The sequence below is a fragment of the Bufo gargarizans genome, chromosome 2 (genome assembly GCF_014858855.1).
Source record: "Bufo gargarizans isolate SCDJY-AF-19 chromosome 2, ASM1485885v1, whole genome shotgun sequence".
Lineage (NCBI taxonomy): Eukaryota > Metazoa > Chordata > Amphibia > Anura > Bufonidae > Bufo > Bufo gargarizans.
Genome location: NC_058081.1, coordinates 155,200,722 through 155,225,597, shown reverse-complemented (window position 1 = coordinate 155,225,597; position 24,876 = coordinate 155,200,722). Strand labels below are relative to the sequence as shown.

The 24,876-nt window shown below is 41.7% G+C and overlaps 1 protein-coding gene across 1 annotated transcript in view; it reads right to left on the bottom strand.

Annotated features, from left to right (window-relative positions):
* FBN1 (fibrillin 1) overlaps positions 1–24,876 on the bottom strand; it is a 249,299-nt gene that overhangs the window by 111,711 nt on the left and 112,712 nt on the right. Inside the window, exons 12-14 of the mRNA XM_044279629.1 lie at positions 21,176–21,316; positions 5,526–5,645; positions 3,535–3,660 (exon numbers count right to left, since the gene is read on the bottom strand). Coding sequence (XP_044135564.1) covers positions 3,535–3,660; positions 5,526–5,645; positions 21,176–21,316 — 387 coding nt within the window. The remainder of the gene's footprint in view (positions 1–3,534; positions 3,661–5,525; positions 5,646–21,175; positions 21,317–24,876) is intronic.

Here is a 24,876-nt window from a genome sequence, read left to right as displayed (position 1 = left end):
TTGCAAAATTTCTTAAAAAAGGAAATACTGTAAACTGTGTTAAAAAAAATTGTAAAATGCATCAAGACCCAGACAATGGAGAAGATCTATCAACACTTTAATGCCACTTTTATGGTTTTAAAAAGTTGCAAATTATGGTACATGCCATATTCGCGCCATAATTTGCAATGTTTTGTGCTTCTTATCTGCACTAAAATGGGAATGAAAGGGGAGGGACTTAGTGGGATGGGTAGGGCCAGAAATTATATATCAAGTCTAATTCAGCCACTAGCTGGCATAAATTTGAGTTTCTGGTACATGGAAGACCAGAGACGCACCTCATTTATTAAGCGGCATCTGCCTCTTAATACAGTAGACACATCTCACGTCATTTGGTAGGTCTAGACCCAAGATAGATAGATAAGTCTCTATACTACAGGTGTAGTGTAGGGACTCATCTGAGTAAGGTCACCTTGTCGGGGCAGATCGGCTCACACAAAATTTGTCCAAAATATTTGCTCAGAACCTCAAATTTACAAGTTTTGTAAATATAGTAGTAATGCAGTTTAAAGGTGTTTTCTAGGTTCTAGATATTAATCTGTGGGAATCCAACACCCAGCTGTTCTCAGTGGATGCCCAGCGCCAGGAAAAACACACCGGACGAACCAGTAGCAGGAAGCACATCCCTGTTTACATGAGGCAATGTGCTGCCGACAAATTATGTTCTTTATGCCAGCATAAAAGATGCAATTCATGTCAAATGGGTGTTTTCATGGCATGTTACATGGGGCAATGATGATCATGAATAGAAGCTTGTACAAACGTCCATTCAGTCAATCGTTGGCCCATGTAAAAGGACTATCACGTGAAAACAAAAACAAAAATCTTCTAGTCTAAGAAACTGATAAAGTACCATGTATCAGAGTAGGTTAATCTGCCATGGGGCACATTTGTTAATTTAGAAATGGTATGAGGTAACAACCAGGTAACGTGAGAAGTGAACTGCTTCCAAACTACTGTAAGCATAGTTTGAAATGCAAACCCTTCCAAAGCAGCATGAAGAATGGAAAACTGATGTATTTTATATTTTTGGGAAAACTGTAGCCATGCAAATACAAACCGGATTCCAAAAAAGTTGGGACACTAAACAAATTGTGAATAAAAACTGAATGCAATGATGTGGAGATGGCAAATGTCAATATTTTATTTGTAATAGAACGTAGATGACAGATCAAACGTTTAATCCGAGTAAATGTATCATTTTAAAGGAAAAATACATTGATTCAAATTTTCACAGTGTCAACAAATCCCCAAAAAGTTGGGACAAGTAGCAATAAGAGGCTGGAAAAAAATAAATTTGAGCATAACAAAGAGCTGGAAGACCAATTAACACTAATTAGGTCAATTGGCAACATGATTGGGTATAAAAAGAGTGTCTCTCAGAAGCCAAGATGGGTAGAGGAACACCAATTCCCACAATGTTGCGCAGAAAGATAGTGGAGCAATATTAGAAAGGTGTTACCCAGCGAAAAATTGCAAAGACGTTGCATCTATCATCATCAACTGTGCATAACATCATCCGAAGATTCAGAGAATCTGGAACAATCTCTGTGTGTAAGGGTCAAGGCAGTAAAACCATACTGGATGCCCGTGATCTCCGGGCCCTTAAACGACACTGCACCACAAACAGGAATGCTACTGTAAAGGAAATCACAGAATGGGCTCAGGAATACTTCCAGAAACCATTGTCAGTGAACACAATCCACCGTGCCATCCGCCGTTGCCAGCTGAAACTTTACAGTGCAAAGAAGAAGCCATTTCTAAGCAAGATCCACAAGCTCAGGCATTTTCACTGGGCCAGGGATCATTTAAAATGGAGTGTGGCAAAATGGAAGACTGTTCTGTGGTCAGACGAGTCATAATTCGAAGTTCTTTTTGGAAATCTGGGATGCCATGTCATCCGGACCAAAGAGGACAAGGACAACCCAAGTTGTTATCAACGCTCAGTTCAGATGCCTGCATCTCTGATGGTATGGGGTTGCATGAGTGCATGTGGCATGGGCAGCTTGCGTGTCTGGAAAGGCACCATCAATGCAGAAAAATATATTCAGGTTCTAGAACAACATATGCTCCCATCCAGACGTCATCTCTTTCAGGGAAGACCCTGCATTTTTCAACAAGATAATGCCAGACCACATTCTGCATCAATCACAACATCATGGCTGCGTAGAAGGATCCGGGTACTGAAATGGCCAGTCTGCAGTCCAGATCTTTCACCTATAGAGAACATTTGGCGCATCATAAAGAGGAAGGTGCAACAAAGAAGGTCCAAGACGATTGAACAGTTAGAGGCCTGTATTAGACAAGAATGGGAGAGCATTCCTATTTCTAAACTTGAGAAACTGGTCTCCTCGGTCCCCAGACGTCTGTTGAGTGTTGTAAGAAGAAGGGGAGATGCCACACAGTGGTGAAAATGGCCTTGTCCCAACTTTTTGGGGATTTGTTGACACCATGAAATTCTGATTCAACATATTTTTCCCTTAAAATTGTACTTTTTCTCAGTTTAAACTTTTGTTCCGTGATTTATGTTCTATTCTTAATAAAATATTAGAAGTTGGCACCTCCACATCATTGCATTCAGTTTTTATTCACGATTTGTATAGTGTCCCAACTTTTTTGGAATCCGGTTTGTACATTTTTGAGTAATTTACGCCTATATTTTAAATTGGGTGTTACTCTCAATATTTTTTTCTATTGTGTACAGGAAGATTTTTATTAATACCATAATGATGTATTATTGTGCCCAGGTTCATGCCATCACTTTCAGTACTATCTGAGAGCTAACACTACTCCCACTATTGTAAGGTGAAAGTAAGGCTTTTCCTGAAAACTTGTAAACCTGCCAGTCCTCAAAAGACTATTGTTTTCAGTCACAATGTGATTACTTCCTCAATCTAACACACTTTCTTTCTGGGAAACTTTGATAACTTAAGTTTCCTCCATTGAATGGTATCCAGTGCTATATTTACTCCTAGCATGCTAAAATGTCAAGGCAGTAAAATCAAGCATAGACATATTTAGACTGCAGTAACAGTATCAATGGTAAATGTAGACATAACCTACATAACCTACATGTAAACATACTCTATACTAGTAAGAGCCAAATAACAATGACTGGCAATACTATTTTAAACCCATGGGCAAGTTATTGTTTAAAGCAGTCGACATTGAGATGTACGAAGAATTTCATTTGTGATGTACCATAACCTTATAATAAAAAAATAGCATACCATATTTTTCGCCCAATAAGATGCAAGTGGGGGAAAAATGTCACTGCATCTTATAGGGCAAATACTAATGAGCGCTTCCACCGGGAAGTGGCTGTGGGGCTGTGACCTGGGGTCTGAATAACATTGGGGGGTCTGATTGCTGGTCTGATCTAAGGTCTAATGAAAAATATTTTTTCTTATTGTCCTTCTCTAAAATCTAGGTGCGTCTTATGGGCCGGTGCGTCTTATTGGGCGTAAAATTACAGTAAGTAAGTAAATTATTTACCTTGACAATTCTTTCCATCGGTTGAAACTTGAAAGCCTGCATTGCACACACAATGGAAACTGCCATCTGTGTTCACACACCGTCCATTGTTGCAGATGCGACCATTTTGTAAGCATTCGTCAATGTCTAAAAGATAGTACTTCCATTAAAACCTGACATAATGCACGTCATAACACAATTACTTGGTTAGAAGCACAGAAAAAAAGCAGGCAACAGAGTTTACCTCAACAAGATGGTACACAAGCCATTTTCTGGAGATTGTAAATGAGTTACAAAAACCTAGGGACTAGTGAAGGTGAAAAACTAAGTGAAGTGATATTTCTATCAAAGGCATTCTGTATAAATATATTAATATTATAACATAAAACAGATTCTGTTCAAGTCTCCTTATATGAACATTCTGAATGTATGTATACGATTAATGTAGCCATAGGCTCTCATTCACTTGATGGAGGCCAAAACAGTGTGTCTTTGGCCTCCATTGGGGGTGGCAAGTGCTGTGTTCTTACTATATGATAGGAACAAGAAATGTTTACTGCACAGTATATATGTATATATATATTTTTTATTATTATTGTGGCCAATAGGAGACATATGCCGCCATGTGTCCTACATTATAACCCACCATAAGAGGCTTATATTGGGGAATACTCCAACGTATATCTCCGATGTAAGGCTCTGACACGATGTAAACAGAATCATACTAATGCTAATTCCCAATATATACTAATTAAGCCTATACTGGCTAATCTTAGGGAAGGAGAGTAAAGGTCTCACCCATAAAAATGCTTTATGAAGAGAAAACTGTATTGATGGTCCTCTATAAGTACCACCTCAAACAAATCACATCAGAGTATGACCAAGGGTATTAACATATACTGTGAAGCAAGCACTCAGTGCTAGTACCCCCAGACACATAACATGTCTCCCTGAGGTGCAGGTACTACAGATTGAGAACCTAGGCCCTGGATGACAAAACCTAGCTGGGCTCTTGTCAGCAGAGGTCTTCAACGTGATATCTGCAACAGGTCGCCCTACCAATACCCCTCATTCATAAACTGGTATCTTCTTATCTGGCAGCAAAGCCTTTGTTCCCCCACAGGCACAAATGTCCAGGTGTAACTGCTACCTCTTTACCACTTAGGGCGCTTTACAGATTTTGTATTTTTAGTGGCGTTTTTGGATCTGCAGTTTTCAGTGCGTTTTTTCCACTAAAAACACAAGCATATATTTGCTACTGGTGTTTTTGTTAATTAGCGGTCATTTTTGTCTTTCTGGCTGCTTTTCAAAAATGCTGTAGTTCTTGATATTGGAATTTATTATTCCCCCTATGCCATTTTTCTGATGTTTAAAAAGTCTCAAAACTGGGTTTTTGCAACGTTTTAATCACCATTTCAACTAAATCTGGTTCCAACTGGTGTTTTTACACCGTCCTCACCACATTAACTATGGGCTGATTTCAGTCTGACGCACAGTGTTCTGGAGGAGGCATAATTTATGATAATAAATGCACCATTAGGCATGTTGACAGGTGTAAGGCTACTTTCACACTAGCGTTAGGTTTGTCTGGCAGGTATTACCCATAGTGTCTAGTTGGATCACAACAGCCAAGCTGGGTGAGGCTACTTTCAGCTGCGGGATCCATACTAACTCCTACACAAGTGTACTGTGGAAGTCCAGCCCAGCCCCGTTCACTTTATTTGGGATGGGCGGGAGATAAACATGCTGCGGTATTTGTCCGGCTGCCTCTCGGCATGTTTGCTGTGCTGTGTCCGCATCTCCCGCTCATCCCCATTATAGTGAATAGGGCCAGACTTCTGGCAGCACATTCGTGCAAGCGTTAGTACAGATCCAGCAGGTGAAAGTAGCCTTACCCATCTTGGGTGTTGTGATCCAACTAGACACTATGGTTTTCATACTTTTTCTCCTACTTACAAAACCACATACTGGTGTCCTTGGCCCTACAGTACAGCTATCATCCTATTCCATACCTCTGCATTCTGTTCGTGTTGAAGTGCTCTGGAATCCAGAGTGACACTGGCAAATGTATGATCCCTGGGTATTTACACATTCCGCATGAAGGCAAGGGTTTCTTTCACACTCATCAACATCTAAAATGTAAAAAAGGAGAATAATTAGAGCGAATATAACACAATAAAAAAATGAAAGTTCTGAGGGTTTGACCACACAATCAGGTTTCCTGATGTAGTTTTGGAACTTAAAACAATGAATACATTAAAAAAAGTACTTTCCTTTTATGATTTAGTCCTGATTTGTTGCTTCCAAAACTGCATCAGGAAACCTGACCACGTAGCCGTACCCTTATAATATAAGCACCATTGGATCTTTTCTGGCAACCACCAAACCCACCTAACTAAAACCAAATTAAGACCTTGAAACAAATGCCCTCATAGAATATTCTCCTAATCATTTTATCTTCTTATTTTTGCCTATAAACAAATAAATTATGCAAAAGAATCAAGTAATCATGAGAGCCAGGAGACAGACAAGACCTTGCCAGAGTATAGGAGGTTGCTGGAAAGTTCATCTTAAGCTAAATGTTGTTACTTGTTTGAGTGGTGCTCCCCTTTTACTATATACATAGACACATACATACACCGCAGAAAATATGTGAATTATCACTATGATAGTACCCCTTTGCTGACTATTACTACCGCCAGTACTGCATACAGGCTACAAACACAAAGTAAACCAAAATAAAGATTATTTTTTCACATGAATTTTAGGCTTTTCAGAGACTCATATAAAAAAGGGAATTCCTTAAAATATAGCCAGAAAGAATTTAAATCCGGAGGATTAAAGTGCATTCCTTTCATATTCTTAAACCCAACTCTTATCAAATATAGCCGCAAGTGGACACATCCATTTTCCTTGGAATCATGAGAAGACTGCGTGGTTAAAAATATAAACTCAGTAAAAATAACTTAAGAGATATCATAGTACATTTACTAATTTAATTATGAAGAAAATCTAAAATATGTCACATGCGTTTCTAAAGTAAATTTTTTTCCACAATCTGGAAAAAAGATCAAGACTCAGCAAAGACTATCGCTCATTCATAATTCTATCCCTTAGTTAAATAACATTTTCTAGTCAAACATCCTTCCTAAAATGACCCTTAATTCATCAACTCATCAGCCAGAAAGTCAAATTTATGTTAGCTATGAACTGGCATAGATATGAGCTACAATTTAGCCACTTTCTGGCATACATTCTGGTATATTTTGCCATAACCCTCTCTTTTGTATGCCACTTTTCTGGTCACAGGGCTTGATAAAATTACCCCTTTAGCTCATAGAAGTGATATTTGATGTCTGTGTATCTTATGTGCATGATCCTCATTCAAGGGCCACTGTGGCAAGAGAGGGAGGTCTGAAGTATAAACATGGTGACAGTCTCACTGAAAATAAATGTGAGAAGTGAAGGATTTACCTATAGTGTGCAGTTGGATATAATTTTTCCCTGTAAAAGGAAGATGACAGCTAAAATTTAGTTACAATGTTGACATCTCCGCTCTGCTCTGCGATTTTTTTCATAAGTGACATAATATCTAAATTCAATTTTAAATTTTTGACCTAAATATAGAAATCAACAGCTACCCAACATATTACATATTTGCATACATATCTCTCATTTCTTCTAGACACAGCCTGTTTTCACTTTCAGACAAAGCCTAATTTTGCTCTCTAAATTTAAATTTCTCAGCTTCTAAGAAAGATGGTGATACCTCAAAAAGTAGTCATTAATATTCACCATATGTCTACTCTATGTTGGCACTATTTTGTAAACATTATTTTAAAAAAATCGGTACGTTAGATGGCTTAGAATTTTAGAAGATAATTTCCTAAACCAACTTTTTAAAGGACCAATTCAGTTCTATAGTGACTTTGAGGGGCTTACATAACAGAAACCACCTATAAATGACCATATTTGAGAACGTACACCCTACAATTTTAGAAACTTTGTTAACCCTTTAAGTCTTCCACAGAATATGCAAAATGGAGGTGAAATGTATATTGTTTTGGCATATTTGCCATTTTAATACACTGTAACACAGCAAAGGTTAATAGCAAAACAAACAATACTGATTACCTTGATTATGGAAATTACAGAAACAGCCCGTATGTGGTCGTAAACTGCTGTATAGGCACATGGCAAAGTTTAGAAGGGAAGGAGCACCATATTTTTTTTTTAGGGCAGATTTTCCTGGATTGGTATTTGGGCACCATGTCACATTTGAAGAGACTCCTACAGTGGAAACCCCCCAAAAAGTGACACCATTTTGGACACTATACTGCTGGAGGAAATTAACAAGGCATGTACTAAGGACTTTGATGTCACAGGCATTTCACAGAATTTAGAAACACTTGGCTGTGAAAAAAAAAATTGCATTTCTTCTGATAAAATATTTAAAAATGTTTCATTTTCACAAGGGATAACAGGAGAAAAAGTACTCAACAATTTGTTACCCATTTTCTCCTGAATACAGTAACACCCTATATGTATTTGTAAACTTCTGTATGGGCACACTACAGGGCTCAGAAGGGAAGGAGCAGCATTTAGCTGTTGAAGGGTAGATTTCACTGGAATAGTTTAGGCACTGTGTCACATTTTCAGAGCACTTGAGGTGTAAAACCCCATTACGTTACCCCATTTTGGAAACTAAGGCCTCTTTCACACTTGCGTTGTCCGGATCCGGCGTGTACTCCACTTGCCGGAATTACACGCCGGATCCGGAAAAACGCAAGTGTACTGAAAGCATTTGAAGACGGATCCGTCTTCAAAATGCTTTCAGTGTTACTATGGCACCCAGGATGCTATTAAAGTCCTGGTTGCCATAGTAGGAGCGGGGAGCGGGGGAGCGGCATACTTACAGTCCGTGCGGCTCCCGGGGCGCTCCAGAGTGACATCAGAGCGCCCCATGCGCATGGATCATGTTATCCATGTGATCACGTCATCCATGCGCCTGGGGCGCCCTGACGTCACTCTGGAGCGCCCCGGGAGCCGCACGGACGGTAAGTATGCTGCTCCCCGCTCCCCACTACACTTTACCATGGCTGCCAGGACTTTAGCGTCCCGGCAGCCATGGTAACCATTGAGAAAAAGCTAAACGTCGCATCCGGCAATGCGCCGAAACGACGTTTAGCTTAAGACCGGATCCGGATCAATGCCTTTCAATGGGCATTCATTCCGGATCCGGCCTTGCGGCAAGTGTTCCGGATTTTTGGCAGGAGCAAAAAGCGCAGCATGCTGCGCTATTTGCTGCGGCCAAAAAACGTTCCGTTCCGGAACGGAAGACATCCTGATGCATCCTGAAGGACGGACTGTCCATTCAGAATGCATTAGGATAATCCTGATCAGCAATGCGCCGAAACGACGTTTAGCTTAAGACCGGATCCGGATCAATGCCTTTCAATGGGCATTCATTCCGGATCCGGCCTTGCGGCAAGTGTTCCGGATTTTTGGCAGGAGCAAAAAGCGCAGCATGCTGCACTATTTGCTGCGGCCAAAAAACGTTCCGTTCCGGAACTGAAGACATCCTGATGCATCCTGAAGGACGGACTGTCCATTCAGAATGCATTAGGATAATCCTGATCAGTATTCTTCCGGCATAGAGCCCCGACGACGGAACTCTATGCCGGAAGACAATAACGCAGATGTGAAAGAGCCCTAAACCCTTTAAAGGGAGTCTTTCACGCCGATTCACCCTATTAACCTAATAACAGTGTTATGTCCACGGCATCCCTCCTATTAAAACTGTGCTTACCGTTTGTTCCTTGCTATCATCGTTCTGCAGAAAAACACTTTTAATCTACATGCAAATTAGGCTGTGAAGGTGCCCAGGGGTGGCGTTACAACGGCCGGTGCCCAGGCCCCTGGATCATTTTCATACGAAGCCACTCCCCCTCTGCCGCGTCTGCCCGCCCTTAGTCTCTGCTCTAACCTCCCTCCTCCCGTCCGTAATTCCGCGCATGCGCCGATGAACGCGATATCGGCGCGTGCGCATTGAATGACCACAGTCGGGCCAGGGCATCACAGTTTACCCGGCACCATACCCCAAAGTGAAAATTGCAATTTTTCCACAGATATGGCATTTCAGTGCCCACTATTCTGTGCCCAGCTGGTGCCATCTGAGACTGACACCATCCTAATATTGTACAGTAGGTGGGTTTTACTAGATACGGAAATTCCATAATTGTAGATGAAAAATGTTGTATGGGGACACGGCAGGATTCAGAAGGGAAGGAGCGCCATTTGGCTTTTGGAGTGTGGATTTTTCTGTAATGGTTTTTGGGTGCTATATCACTTTTGCTGAGATCCTGAGATATTTATCAAGGTTTTGTGTGAGCAATTTGACACCACAGGTATTTTTAAGAAATGAATGAGCAGGGGACTCTGCAAAATGAAAACTGCAAGTTTTCTACAGATATGGAATTTCAGTGCCCAGTATGTTGTACGCAAATGCCATAAATGTGGACATAAATTGCTGTTTGGGTATGGTGCAGGGTCCAGAAGGGAAAGACTAACTTTCAGTTTTTGCAGCACAGTTTTAGTTGGATTGGTTTACAGGCACCATGTTGCTTGTGTGCGGGCTTGTTTTTTGTTTGTTCAGGTGACATTTTCATTGGTACTTTTTTGGGGTACATAAGATTTTTTGATTACCTGATATATTCTTTGGGAGGTGATGTGACAAAAAAAATTCTGTTCTGGCATAGCATTTATGTTTTTTCTTATGGCGTTCACCTGACAGAGTAGATCATGTGATATTTCTATAGAGCAGGTCATTACAGATGATGCAATATATTTTTTCAATTTTAGACAATAAAAACAAAAAAAAAAAAAACTTCCCGACCGCCCATAGGATATAAACTTCCTATGGGCGGTTGTTTATCTCTAAATGTCCATTCAGAGATGGCAGCTGCACGCTTATCAAGGCGCTGTGTATACAGATATACAGATCAGGAAGCGCTATGCGACCACCGGGGCCGGGAGAGTGCAGGAGCTGTCGGGTCTTCCACAGACCTCGATCAGCCCTGCACTGAGGCTTTACAGCGCTATATAGTGCTGTACAGCCTCTCTGAGGGGTGTATTTCCCCTGTAACTGGGGCTACTATGTCAGCCCCAGTTGCGGGAGAAATTAATAGTAAAAAAAAAAAAAGTGAAGATAAATGTTCCACAGAGGTCTTGTATGAGGTGCAACACCAAGCAATCAAAAAGGCATATGCCCTCAAAATAGTACCAGTCAAACTGTCACCTCATCCCCCAGAAAAATGAAATCCTAACGGTCAAAAAATAAAAAAGCTATTACTCTCAGACTATAGAGACAAAAAATGCTATTATTGTGTAAAACTTAAATAAATAGGAAAAAGTCTACATATTAGGTATTGCCACGTCCGTAACAATCTGCTCTATAAAAATGTCACATGACGTAATGCCTCAGGTGAACGCTGTAAAAAAAAAATTAAAAAACAACCAATTTTTGGGTCACCTTGCTTCATAAATTGTAATAATGAATGAACCAAAAAATCATATTTACCCAAAAACTGTACCAATAAAAACATCTACTCTTCCTGCCAAAAATGAGCTCATGCACAAGACAATTGGCAGAAAAATAAAAACAATATGGCGTTCAGAAAATGGAGACACAAAACATAATTTTTTTATTATGTAAAACTGAAACTGAAACAAACAAAGTAGACATATTTGATATTATAACAACCTGCTCTATAAAATAGCACATGATCTACCCTGTCAGATGAATGTTGTAAAAAATAAAAAAAAATTGTTATCTTGCCTCACAAAAAAAGTAATATAGAGCAATTAAAAATCATATGTACCCCAAAAAAGTATGAATAAAACTGGCACCTAATCCCGTAGTTTTCAAAATGGGGTAAATTTTGGGGAGTTTCTACTGTAAGATGCATCAGGGGGGCTTCAAATGGGAGATGGCATCTAAAAACCAGTTCAGCAAAATCTGCCTACTAAAAACCATATGGCGCTCCTTCTCTTCTGTGCCCTGAATTGTGCTTTTACATCAGTTTACAACCACATGTGGGGTGTTTATGTACACCGCAGAATCAGGGTAACAAATATTAAATTTTGTTTGGCTATTAACCCTCGATATGTTAAAGAACAAAATGGATTAAAATGGAAAGTCTGCCAAAAAAGTGATTCTTGTGGAACACCTAAAGGGTTAACAAAGATTGTAAAATCAGTTTTGAGTAACTTGAGGGGTGTAGTTTCTACAGTGGGGTCATTTATGGGGGTATTCACTATGTAAGCCCCACAAAGTGACTTCAGACCTGAACTGGTCCCTAAAAAGTGTGATTTTTCTTAAAAATTTTAACAATTGCCACTAAAATTCTAAGCCTTCTAACATCTTAAAAAAATAAAATGACATTTACAAAATTATGCCAACATAAAGTAGACATATGGGGAATGTTAAGTAATAAATATTTTATTAAATATCACTTTCTGTTTTAAAGGCAGAGAGATTCCAATCTAGAAAACTTTTGGATTTTTTTTTTATAAATAAAGCATATTGACTCAAATTTACCATTAACAATGGTACAATGTGTCACGAGAAAACAATCTCTGAATTGGTTTGATAAGTAAAAGCATTCCAAAGTTATTACCACATAAAGTGACACATGTCAGATTTGAAAAATTAGGCCTGGTCAGGAAGGGGGTAAATGGCCCGGTCTGGAAGTGGTTAAAAAACATAATTTTTTGTTGCCATTTTTTGACACCCATATTTTTTTTATTTTTTTGGTCTTGTGTAAGGGCTTGTTTTTTTCCATATGAGGTGACATTTTTCACTGGTACCATTTTGGGGTACATATGACTTTTTGATTGTTTCATATTATGTTTTATGAGGGCAAGATGACAAAAAGTAACTGTTCTGGCATAATGTTTTAACGGCCTTCATCTGATTGGGTAGATCATGTGATATTTTTATAGGGCCAGAGGATCCCTTAAATACCCAAGGAGCCCTAACCATTAGTTGGGGAAGAATTTGGAAGTGCATGCACTGATCCTTTAAGAGGCCAGAAGTAAGCATACATGACCTAAAAAAGAGAGCCTCGAGTACTAGGGAAAGCATGGAGGCAGCAGCATGGTGAATAGAGCAGCATCCATGCCCATAGAAAAGATCAGGGCAGTGGCAACCTTGGGCTGCTGTTCTCACAGGGGCTTTTTTTTTTACACTTGAAACTTTCATTTATAAAATTTTTGCATTTTACTCCCACTAAAGGCCTCATGCACACGGTCGTTGTTTTATTTACTTCAATGGGGCCGCAAAAGATGCGGACAGCACACAGAGTGTGCTCCGTTCTGTGGTCTGCAAAAAAAATATAACGTCCTATTCTTGTCCACGCTTTGCGGACAAGAATAGGCAGTTATATTAAAGGCTGCCCGTGCCGTTCTGCAAACTACGGAACGCACACGGATGCCACCCGTGTTTTGCAGACCGCAAAACACACAACGGTCGTGTGCGTGAGGCCTTACTTTCAGTTTTACAATAACAGTTCGCCTACAAGACCCAACCTGGATAAATACTTGTTATTTATTTTGCTTACATCTTGCTGTTTGACTGTTCAGCTTCATTAGGGCAGAGCAGTAATATGTGACTACATATTAGCTACACTGCATACAGGAAGTCTGGGGTAGTCTGAAACACACCTCCTGTGTCATCATTGGTCTAGGCTGCTGCTTTCTGTCTCCTCCCTGCAGATCTGCTACCTCTGATTTCCCTGTGAAGGGTACAGGATGGAGGGTCCCTTCCAAAGTAGATACTCATTCCAGCCTTGACAACATAATACTTTGGTCTATTCTTAAAAAGCACAGGTAGATCTGAGTATCCCATATGGCATGCAACCAATGTTCCAAGGAGAAGTTTCCTAGGATACATTTTACGACTTGGCATTTTGTATCTAAGAGCATGACTCACCACAAAACTTTTGGACTCACCAATGCTGTTTATGAAGCAACATTCTCAAGTATAAATTCCACACACTTCCAAATGTATTACACAAACTTTTCACCAGCCCAGGATTCACAGCGCTCCCTGCATTGCGGCTTATAATAATATAATGCTCTTCACTTTCAGAGTGACTTGTACATTTATTGGCAACCAGCATTTTCCACTTGCAAAGAAACCATAAAGAATTCCAAGGCTGATGACTCTGGCATATGGTCAGATGATGGTTTTCATTTTTTGTTAACATGCCAGTGTTCTTCATGTCTTATTCCATTTTTTTGTTAAACATCTTACACTATTAAATTCTTACAGTGTAACTCCAGGTAAACACTGAAAACACACCTTTTAACATTAGTTGCCCCCAAAGTATTACTCTTCTTTACAGTATTGCTTTGTAGATGCCCTCCTGTTCTCCTCTAGGCCACAGAAAAAGCAGATGACAACCATGAAATTGTAATCACCAATCAACGCCGTCATTCTGAAGCATATTGAATACTCAAGCTGCCAAATGTAGTGGTTGGCAGGTGGGGTGTTTTCTATGCAATATCTCAGCTGGATCATTACAGCACTTCTCAGTAGTTATGTTCTCATACACTCAGTTGAAGCAAACATCAAATTGACTTTTCATGGGTTTTGATGTCTTCAAGAAAGCCTAGGCCAATGTTCGGCTGCAGAAGCGCCGTGCCACATACAATGGTGGGGGTCTAAGTGGTGAGTATATTTTCATGTATTATTTTATCACATTTAGGTACATTAGGGAGGTTTTTATATACCCTGGAGAGTGTCAATTTGAAGTTTGCTGCATCTGTGTATTTAATAGGAATGTGTCATCAGAAAATGATCTACTGTTTAAAAGTTTTTATGTTAACATAATTATATATTTTTTTATTTATGGTCATTTTTTCACAACTTTCCATGTCCCTATCTGTATTTTATAAAAAAAAATCTAAAATTAAGCAATTTTCAAAACTGCCCACTCAGCCTAAAATATGTCAAGGCTTCCTCTCCTTTGAGAACGGCCACATGGGTCATAGATACAGTGTACAGGAGGGCACCTCATTAATTCTTTCTAGGCATGCTCTGTGACCTGTGCAGAGGTCAGAAGGGAGTAGATAAGCCGTGACATCACCTATTGTTAAAGAGGTTGTCCCGTCTCTCCTCAGGATAGGTCATCAATGTCAGATCGTCGGGAGTCTGACATCCAGCACCCACCCCCCCACCCCCCGATCAGCTCTACAGGGAGACAACACGGGTTGTGCGTACGTGCCATCTCCCATCTCTCTCCATGCTCTGCTGCTGCTGTCCCATAAACATACAGCAGCGGACAGGAAGACAGAAGGGAAACGGCGTCTTCCTGTAAAGCTGATCGGCAGGGGTGCCGGGTGTTGGACCCCCGCCGATCTGATATTGATGACCTATTCTGAGAATAGGTCATCAATATTAAAAAGCCCAGACAACCCCTTTAATGGTGGATCCCGTGCTATCTTCACAAAGGTCATAGCTGTCATTGTAATTCAGTCCGTGATGATAATGCAATGGCTACTGAAAAGTTGCTTAAAAAAACAGTAAGTCTCAACATAAAATTAGGCCTAGTGGCCAGTGAAAAAACTGCACAATTCTAGATATTTTTTAAAGTTAGGTCCATCCATGTATACAGTATTTTTTTGACTCTGGCCAAAATTTGAATTTTTCATTTTTGCCATGGGTTATGAGTTACTAAGGTAGAGAAAATACTTTAATCATTGCTTAAGGGGGGGTTGTCTCAGTTCAGCAAGTGGCATTTATGATGTAGAGAAAATTAATAGAAGCCACTTAATAATGTATTGTGATTGTCCATATTACCTCCTTTACTGGCTTGTCTTTTTTTTCTATCACATTATACACTGCTCGTTTCCATGGTTACAACCACCCTGCAATCCAGCAGCAGTGGACATGCTTGCATACTATAGGAAAAAATACTGGCCTCTCTGGTGGCCGGGATCATAGGAGATCACATAGGCTGGTGCTTTTTTATAGTATGCAAGCACAGTCACCACTGCTGAAATACATGGTGGTCGTAGTCATGGAAACGAGCAGTGTATAATGTGATAGAAAAATTAATCCAGCCAGAAAAGGAAGCAATATGGACCATCACAATACATTAGTAAGTGTCTTGTATTACCTTTCTCTACATAATAAATGATATTTGCTGAAGTGACACAACCCCTTTAATTAATCATAATGCACACTCATTTGTCACTAGAAATGCATCAAGCCGTTTCTGAATGTTATTATAGCGTCTGCCATTACTACCGCTTGTGATTCCATAGCTTGTCTATTTTAACTATAAAGAACCCTTTTCTGTAGTAATTTCTGAATCCCACACAAAAAGAACATAATTTGGCCCTGCATATATAAAGTTTCTGGGTTAGCAATGAATGTTTACACATGTATGTTTCAATGTTGGAGTGCTTAAAGGGACCTATTACTTTGTGATGTTATTTAAAAATTTTCTATTTATATTAAAAATATCTTAAAATCTTGCAATTTTCACATTGGCGATGGAGTATTCACAATAGGTTGACACTTCCTGTGTCGGACAGATCACTTCTCAGGAGTCATCTAATCATCATCACAAGAAGCATTGCAGTGAAAGTTAGCATTTATAAGGCTGGAGGCAGATAACACAGGATCCATTGTTGATAACAGGTGTTGAACACAGCTCACCTCCTTCCCCTCCCTGCACAGTGACCTCTGAAGAGCACATGACACATATGCCTTCTGGTGCTCAGTTTCTGAACCCTTATTTAGTAATATCATTTTTCCTCTATTATAGAGTAGATTGCTATTCAATATACATCTATTATATTTTATAAATGTATAAATATAATACATCTATAAAGAGCATCTTTTGTAAAAACATGTATCCTTACAGAATTTTAAAATTTGGTGATAGTGTCTAAAGTTTGTTCCACTATTCCTTCAGGGAAAATATCTTCATTTAATACATTCCTGGGATTTTTGAAATGTCCAGTTGAACCATTTCCCGCCAGCTTAGCGAAATGTCCACAACTTTGCTACTAAGAAAAAGTAATTCTTTCTGCAGACATTACTATACTAAACACAAAAGCAATTCCCTACAGACTTAAAAGGGTTTAAATGGTTTAAAGGCTATAGACACCTTCAGGGCAATTTTTTATTATTCTATTTTACTATTTCGGACAAAAAATAATTTTTTCAATTGGTCTTTTATTAAAAGTGTTCAGCCATTTTTTAAATACAATGGACAATGGTTAAAAACGAGATTTTTGTATAACTTACCAGTAAAATCTCTTTCTCGCTCTTCCTTGGGGGATGCAGGAAACCTTGGGTATAGCTCAACTCCCTAGGAGGCGTGACACTAAGTGAGAACTGTTAAGCCCCTCCTCCAGCAGCTATACCCTCAGCCTGGAGAGAGAGACTACCAGTTGCGTGTCCAAGTAGTGAAAAAAAGGCAATGACCAACCATGTAAAACCAAACAAGTCAACTACCCGACAGGGGCAACTAAACCGAAACGATAAACCAGAACAATTGGGTGGATGCTGTGTCCCCCAAGGAAGAGCGAGAAAGAGATTTTACTGGTAAGTAATACAAAAATCTTGTTTTCTCGCCCAATTCCTTGGGGGACACAGGATACCTTGGGATGTTCAAGTGCAGTCCAAGAGGGGAGGGACTACAGCCCAAGGTGAAAACCACCGGAGGTATCAAGAAATCGCCGCCTGCAAGACCAGGCGGCCCAAAGCAGCACCTGCCGATGCATAGGTGGTCACCCTGTAGAACTTGGTGAAGGTGTGCAAGGAAGACCAGGTGGCCGCCTTACACAGTTGTTCAGCTGAAGCCCGATGCCTCTGAGCCCAAGAGGCACCGATCGCTCTGGTAGAATGAGCGGTAACACCAAAAGGCGTCTCCTTGCCATCTTAGCCTTAGCCATCTTGATGAATCGGGCGATAGACACCCTAGACGCCGCCAACCCCTTGCGAGGACCTTCTGGAACCACAAAGAGAGAGTCTGTGCGCCGAAAGGGTCCGGTGACTTCCAGGTAAATCTTCAGGGCCCTAACAACATCCAGGCGGTGAAGCTCCCGTTCTCGAGGATGAGAAGGAGACGGACAAAGGGAAGGGAGGACGATGTCCTCATTGAGGTGAAAGGCGGAGACCACCTTCGGGTGGATATGAGACACTTCCCGCATCGCCGTTGCGCTGCGAGTGCCCCCCTGATGATTTATGTATGCCACAAGCCGTGGTGTTGTCCGACTGGACCCCAACGGGACGGCCCCGAAGCAGGGGAGTCCAGTGCCGGAGCGATAGGAGAATCGCCCTCAGTTCCAGAATGTTTATCGGCAGCTTGGATTCCGATGGAGACCAAGTGCCCTGGACGGACCGGGGAGGAAACATCCCCCACAACCCTGCAGGCTGGCGTCGGTGGTGACTACCAACCAGGTCATCGGCAGAAAGGATCTTCCCTGGAGGGGGGTCCGTAAGCACCAGAGGAGGGAGGACCGAAGGTGGGGGAGTAGGGGGAAGGGCTGGTCCAGACTCTCCTGGGACTTGTCCCAGGCAGACAGGATCGCCGTCTGGAAGATGCGGGAGTGATATTGCGTGAAAGTAATCGCTTCGAAGCAGGACACCATCTGCCCCAATACCCACATGCTGGACCGGAAGGACGGGCTGCGGTGGAGAGGAAGGGTCCGAACCGAACTGTGAAGTTTCAGACGCTTTCCGGTGGGAGCCGAACCTCTGCCGTTTCTGTATCCAGCAGCATCCCCAGGAAGACGAGTTGTCTGGAAGGGGTAAGCGAGGACTTGGGGAGGTTGCTAATCCAACCGAATTGCTTCAGGGTTTGCAGCGTGAGGTCCACGCTGGCGAACGTCTGGGAAAAGGAGGGCGCCTTGATAAGCAGATCGTCCAAGTAGGGAAGAAGAAAAACACCCCTGGAGCAGAGCAAGGCCAGGACAGGGGCCAAGATCTTGGTGAACACCCGAGGAGCCGTCGCCAGGCCGAAGGGGAGGGCGAAAAATTGATAGTGGTCGTTCCCCACCGCAAAGCGAAGGAAACGTTGGTGACACCGAGCAATCGGGACGTGGAGGTACGCATCCTGGATGTCGATAGACGACAGAAACTCCCCTTTTTCCAGAGCAGCCACCATGGATCAGAGGGACTCCATCCTGAACCGACGAAGACGGAGAAACCGGTTTAACCGTTTGAGGTCCAATATCGGTCTCACCGAGCCTTCCTTTTTGGGGACCACAAACAGGTTCGAGTAGAACCCCTTTAATTGGTCCCTTAGAGGAACGGGAGTAATCACTCCTTTGTCCAGAAGGGTGCAAATGGCCTCGGAGAAGGCGGACGCACACTGGGGGTCCCCCGGGACACGGGAGTGAAAGAAGTGGTTCGGAGGGAGGGACGCGAATTCGATTTTGTATCTGGATGACACAACCTCGAGAGCCTAGGTGTCTTGAGACGTGTGCCTGCCAGATATCCTTGAAAAGGAGGAGGCGGCTCCCCACCCGGGTGGGTGGGGGCGCACCTTCAGGCAGGGTGTCTGCTTGGCCGAGAGGGGGCGAGCAGGCTGGGGCTTACGCCAGGAGGGTTGAGTCCAAAAAAATGGCTTTTTGCGCCTATCCTGGGTGGAAGTAGCGGACGGAACAGACGCGGGTCGAGGGCCGGAGGACCTGTGGGAAGCGAGAGAACCCAGGACGGCCTCGAGTGGCGCTCTTGGTCCTAGGCTGGGGAAGATGGGTGCTCTTCCCCCGCGTGGCTTCAGAAATTATTTCGTCCAAGCGGGTCCCGAATAAACGGGAACCCGCGAAGGGAAGGCCAGCAAGAGACCATTTTGAAGCAGCGTCCGCCGTCCAAACTTTTAGCCAAAGTTCTCTCCTGGCTGAGACCGCCAGAGCAGAGGAACAGGCAATGAGGGCACCCGCATCAAGGGAGGCCTCACAAACAAATTTTCCTGCCTGAACAACGAGTTGGGCTAAAGAACGGAGGTCCTGAATGGAGACGTCACTCTCACCATCCAGGAGTCTTCACTCTCTGTCCATTCCAGCAGGGTCGCCCCTTCAGCTCCTGGCACCGCAGTGGCAGGGAGCTGGAGAGGGGCTTGACGAGTGGGCGACCCTTACGCTGGCGGGATGCAGGGGAGCTGGGCTGCCCTGGTCCTCCTTGTCTTCTGTGGGGGAGGCAGCAGTGCGGGTGACCGGCACTGGTGCAGCTCGACCCCGGGAGAAACAGAGAGGTCCAGGCGTCTCTGTAATAAAAGAAAAAATAAGAATAAAAAGAAAAATGAAGGAGAAAAACAGCCCTGCAAGCAGAGAGTGTCTTGCCTCCTTGGACACTAAGCAAAAACTGGTAGTCTCTCTCTCCAGGCTGAGGGTATAGCTGCTGGAGGAGGGGCTTAACAGTTCTCACTTAGTGTCACGCCTCCTAGGGAGTTGAGCTATACTCAAGATTTCCTTTGTCCTCCAAGGAATTGGGCGAGAAAAATCAGTTTGTTTGCAGAGTATCACTCCTCAGTCCCATTCCTGACAGCTGATGTGAAGCCTTATATCTAATCTCCTGACCTCATAAACACTCATTATAGCTAAACTCTTATCAAACTGATAAGAATATAGCTTGAATGAGTGTTTATGAGGTCAGGAGATCAGAGATAAGGCTTCACATCAGCTGTCAGGAACGGGACACACTTTCACTTTTTGCCAGTCATCTAATAACACTTAAATTACTAAAAGGTCATAAACACTTATCTAAGCCACATTCATATCATTAAAGAACTCTTTATAAGGCCAGAGATCAGAGGTAAGGAGCCGTCAGCTGAGCTGCCTGAAAAAAGAGAAAATACAGTTCCCGCTAGTAGATAAACTCAAATCCGTGCAGGGAAAATGGCTCATCATTTTTAATAAAGACCAATTGAAAAAATTATTCTTATCTAAAAATGAGTACAATGGAATAATAAGGTGTATATAGCCTTTAAGAACTCTAAAAACCTAAGAAGCCTACTGTAACGCATGGGTTTGGATCTGTAGTCAGACTGCAGAACACATGGCATTACAAAATATTATAGCCTTATTATCTGCCTAACACTGTTAAAAAGCAATAGTTGTGATCCAAAAATGAATGGTATTTCATTTTTAAAGCTGGCCGTACACCATAAAGATGAAAAAGGTCTAGAGGATGATTAATCAAATATAGGGAGGGCACCAAACAAACTTGTCAACATTTTAGATTACATTGTCTGTTGTAGACACCATTGACATCACTCGTACATGTGTATGCGCAAGTACTTTCTAGGTGAAGTGAGATTCTTCATTTATTTTTAGTTGAACTAACTTATTTTGATGAGACAACACAGACACTAGCTTGTAATCCAAATATGTAGGTGAGTCTTGACAATCAACCAAAAGTAACCAATATGCCTGATCAATTTTTCAGAATCCCTCATAGTTAAACACAGCATGTAGATCCAAATATTTTTTTAAGCCACTGATGTCTGAATTGTCTTATTCTTGAGTTTTTCATTATACAGGAACCTTAACAATATCCTTTGAAAAATGTTTCGAACAATCAATAACAATAAAAATACCTACTTGCAATATAAACGACAAAATAATAATAAATATAGCATACCTATGCACTCTCCTCTACCGTCTAAATGGAATCCTTTGTTGCACTCACAACGATAACTTCCAGGAGTGGGGATGCAGCGGCCATGTATACACAAGTTTCGGTACAATAAACAGTAATCTTGTGTAAAATTTAATGTGGTAACTATTAGGGAAAAAAATGAGACACAAATATTAAACACAATATATTCACTGAACATCAACAATAACTCAAAATGTAATATTTTTTTGAGCTAACGATATTGATTACCTATTGTCAGGGTAGGTCATCAATATCAGATCTGTGAGGGTCCAAAACCCAGTACCCCCAGCAATTAGATGTTACCTACAGTCGCCAGCTCCTGAATAATTATTGAGAACGGAGATAGAAGCACACACTTGTTCAAAATGTAGTGTTGTACCAGGCAGCTCAGCTTAATTTGGATTTGTTTACAGCTCCATTCTCAGTGGTAGTTCTGATGTTAGAGGCTGCAGGTACAAATTAATTGGTGGGGGTGCTGGCTGGCTGATATTGACTGTTAAACCCTAATATGCCATCCACCAAATTATACTTACTAGGCTCCAAAAAGCTTAGATACAAATGGGGTAATTTATGAAGCTGAAATACGCCTATACAATCTGCGACTTTTACCTGCTCAAGTCTAAACAAAGTGAGCGTGGAAGGGGACGAGTCGGTAGGCCCGTCTCATTTATCATTTTCTATGCCTGTTTTAGGTGTAGAAAATGGTCTGAATGTAAGACAGCAAAGAATCTGTCTTAAATTTAAAAGCGGCGGTGTATCTGCCGAAGTTATTGAGAGGCCTGCGCCTCTTCATAACTCGAGCGGATCCACCACCAGCTTAGGGGTTCCCCATAGAATCAATATGTGGGGCCCTCAAACTGTCAAATGGTTTTGGCTGTCCCTGTATTTGCCTATGACATTAGACGCAGTGTGACAAGGATGTAATTGCATTTTTCCTTCTGATAATTAACTGAAGATTATGTATTCCTGTAGAGCTTTAGATATCTTCAGCTTTAGATATCTTCTGATATCTTACTAAGATTGTAGATAACATTAATGGTGGGCTCTGTGCCCTGAAACAACCATCAATCCCTGCATCAAAGAGGGCTCTAAATGTGACTTTAAAATATCCATATCTATTTTAATGGAACTGTAAAGAAAATTAACATGTAGAGAACAGACCTCCACTGATGCCAACTTTTTGAGGTGTCTCAATGACTTATGTATAAAGGTAAACCTTTCAAGAGCCTTTATTTTGTTAAAGGGGTTGTCCAACGAAAAATATTCTACAGTTTTCAAACCAGCACCTGGATCTGAATACTTTTCTAATTACATGTAATTAAAAATGTAGCATAGCCTCTGAGTTATCCAATAAAATGTATCTGTATAGCGCCACCTGCTTTGTTTTTTATTTATTTCTTTGACCTGCTCACTGAAATGGCCGCACATGCTCAGTTTCATCCTTAAACTGCCTCCTGAGCTGTGATAGGGAGAGCTGAGACACGCCCCCTTAGCTGCAGCAGAAAAGACACTCCCCTTGAGCGAGGTACAAAGAAGACCAGCACTCGCTACGATCAAAGTAATATTATCTTTTTAATTCCCACATAGAGGAACAGATTAAGTGTCGCGTTTCAACTCAACAAACAAACGAGTCTTTGTCAAATAGGTCCTTTTCTGACCTGTTTGACAAAGACTCGTTTGTTTGTTGAGTCGAAACACGTCACTTAACCTGTTACTGTATGTGGGAATTAAAAAGATAATATTGCATTCATCGTAGCGAGTGCCGGTCTTCTTTGTACCTGGATTGATGGGACGCCGACCTTAGACGCGCTCACTGCTCACTACACAACGGAGTGTCGGCTGTTCTACTTCTTGTACTCCCCTCTAGCTGTTAGCTTGATATAAATCTGGCAGAGAAATGAATGTGATTTTCATTTTTTACATTAGTCATGGGATAACCCCTTTAAAGGGAGTCTGTCACCTCCATATGGCCATATACAGTGCTTACATTGTCCTGTAGCACACCTATACAGTATTGTAACAGTACCTTTGTTCTTTTCTTTAGACTTGCACCAGCAGGAAAAACTGAGTTTAATTCATATGCAAATGAGCACTCGCAAGTGCCCAGGGGCGGCGTTCAGTGTGTAGGTGCCCAGGCTGCTCTGCCTTCTTTTCACTTTACTCCTCCCCAGCCTCTGCCTTTGCCCACCCTCCAAGTCTCTTGCCTCATCGATAGGTCCGGACTTGAGGGCGGGCAAAGGAAGAGGCTGAGGAGGAGTAAAGTGAAAAGAAGGCAGAGCAGCCTGGGCTCCTACACACTGAACTCCTCCCTGGGCACTTGTGAGTGTTCATTTGCATATGAATTAAACTCTGTTTTTCCTGCTGGTGCAAGTCTAAAGACAAAGACAAAGGTTCCGTTACAGTCCTGTATAGGTGTGCTACAGGGCCATGTAAGCGCTGTATATGGCCATATGGAGGTGACAGACTCCCTTTAAGTACAGTAGTTTTTTCTGAGACCTTTAGTGTCTGGATAGGTCATCAGTATCTAATTGGGTGGGGGTCCTCCTCGCAGTAGCGCGGCAGCCTACTAAGCACAGCACCATACATTGTACAATGGCTGTGCTGGTAAACAAAGCTCAGCCCCATTCACTTCAATCAGGCGAGCTGCGCCTAGGCCATTAACATGACATAACATGGCCTAGGCAAAGATGCAGGAATACCGTGGTGGTACTACGAGCACCAGTGCCTTCACAAACAGATGATTAGCAGGGGTCCAGGTGTGAGATCCCCAACAATCACATACTGATGACCTACTTTATTTATTAACTTTATTTTCTTCATTCGTTTTTTAGATCCCATCATATTCAGTTTGTCGTCTGCTCTTAATCTCAGACATTTCTCATGTGGACAAACCCTTCGAGTAATACATGATGCATCCGTGTGTTCAGCATGCTGCTGTCTTATATTATACAAATTGCGTGTGCTTTCCTCCTTATCTACAGCCTGTGTCCGCTACCATCCTTGGATTCTTTCTTGACTCTCCACACATCTACTATTAACAACCTCCTTCACAGTAAAGGTATCTATACCCTTAAAGAGCAACTAAACTTTAGTAAAACTTTTTTTTTTTATGTTCTAAATAGCCCAAAAGTATTTTTGTAATATACTACTTTAGTTATTACTACTGTAATTATTTTTTAATACCATCAATTATGAGGTTTTCCTTCTCAAATTGACACTGAAAGTCCTGGATGCTATTGCACCGTAAAATCAATATTCTAGTACAGTACTGCCATATTTGACTGGAGGCCGCAGCGAGGATGGAGCACACATTGCTGCTCCTGCCTGTGCCCCCCTCAAATATAGCTAAATTCTGGAACAGCACATCGGTGCCCTGTACCCTGTACTGATGTGTTATGCCAGAAGAGCAGAGCAAGCTCCATAGCACATCGGTACAGGAGTAGAAATGTGCTATAGAGACCTCTGAGCAGAGTGGAGCAGGCTCAGGTAGGAACTTGCTCCGTTCAGCTAAATCCTGGCACAGCACAACTGTACAGGGTATAGGGTACCGATGTGCTGTTCCAGAATTTAGCCAAGTTCTCATTTTGACTACATGTACAACTTCATAACGAAGAGCAGCCTACAAACAGTCTGTCTTGGCATGTTAAAATACTGTAAAATAGTGTAAGAGAAACATTACTTAA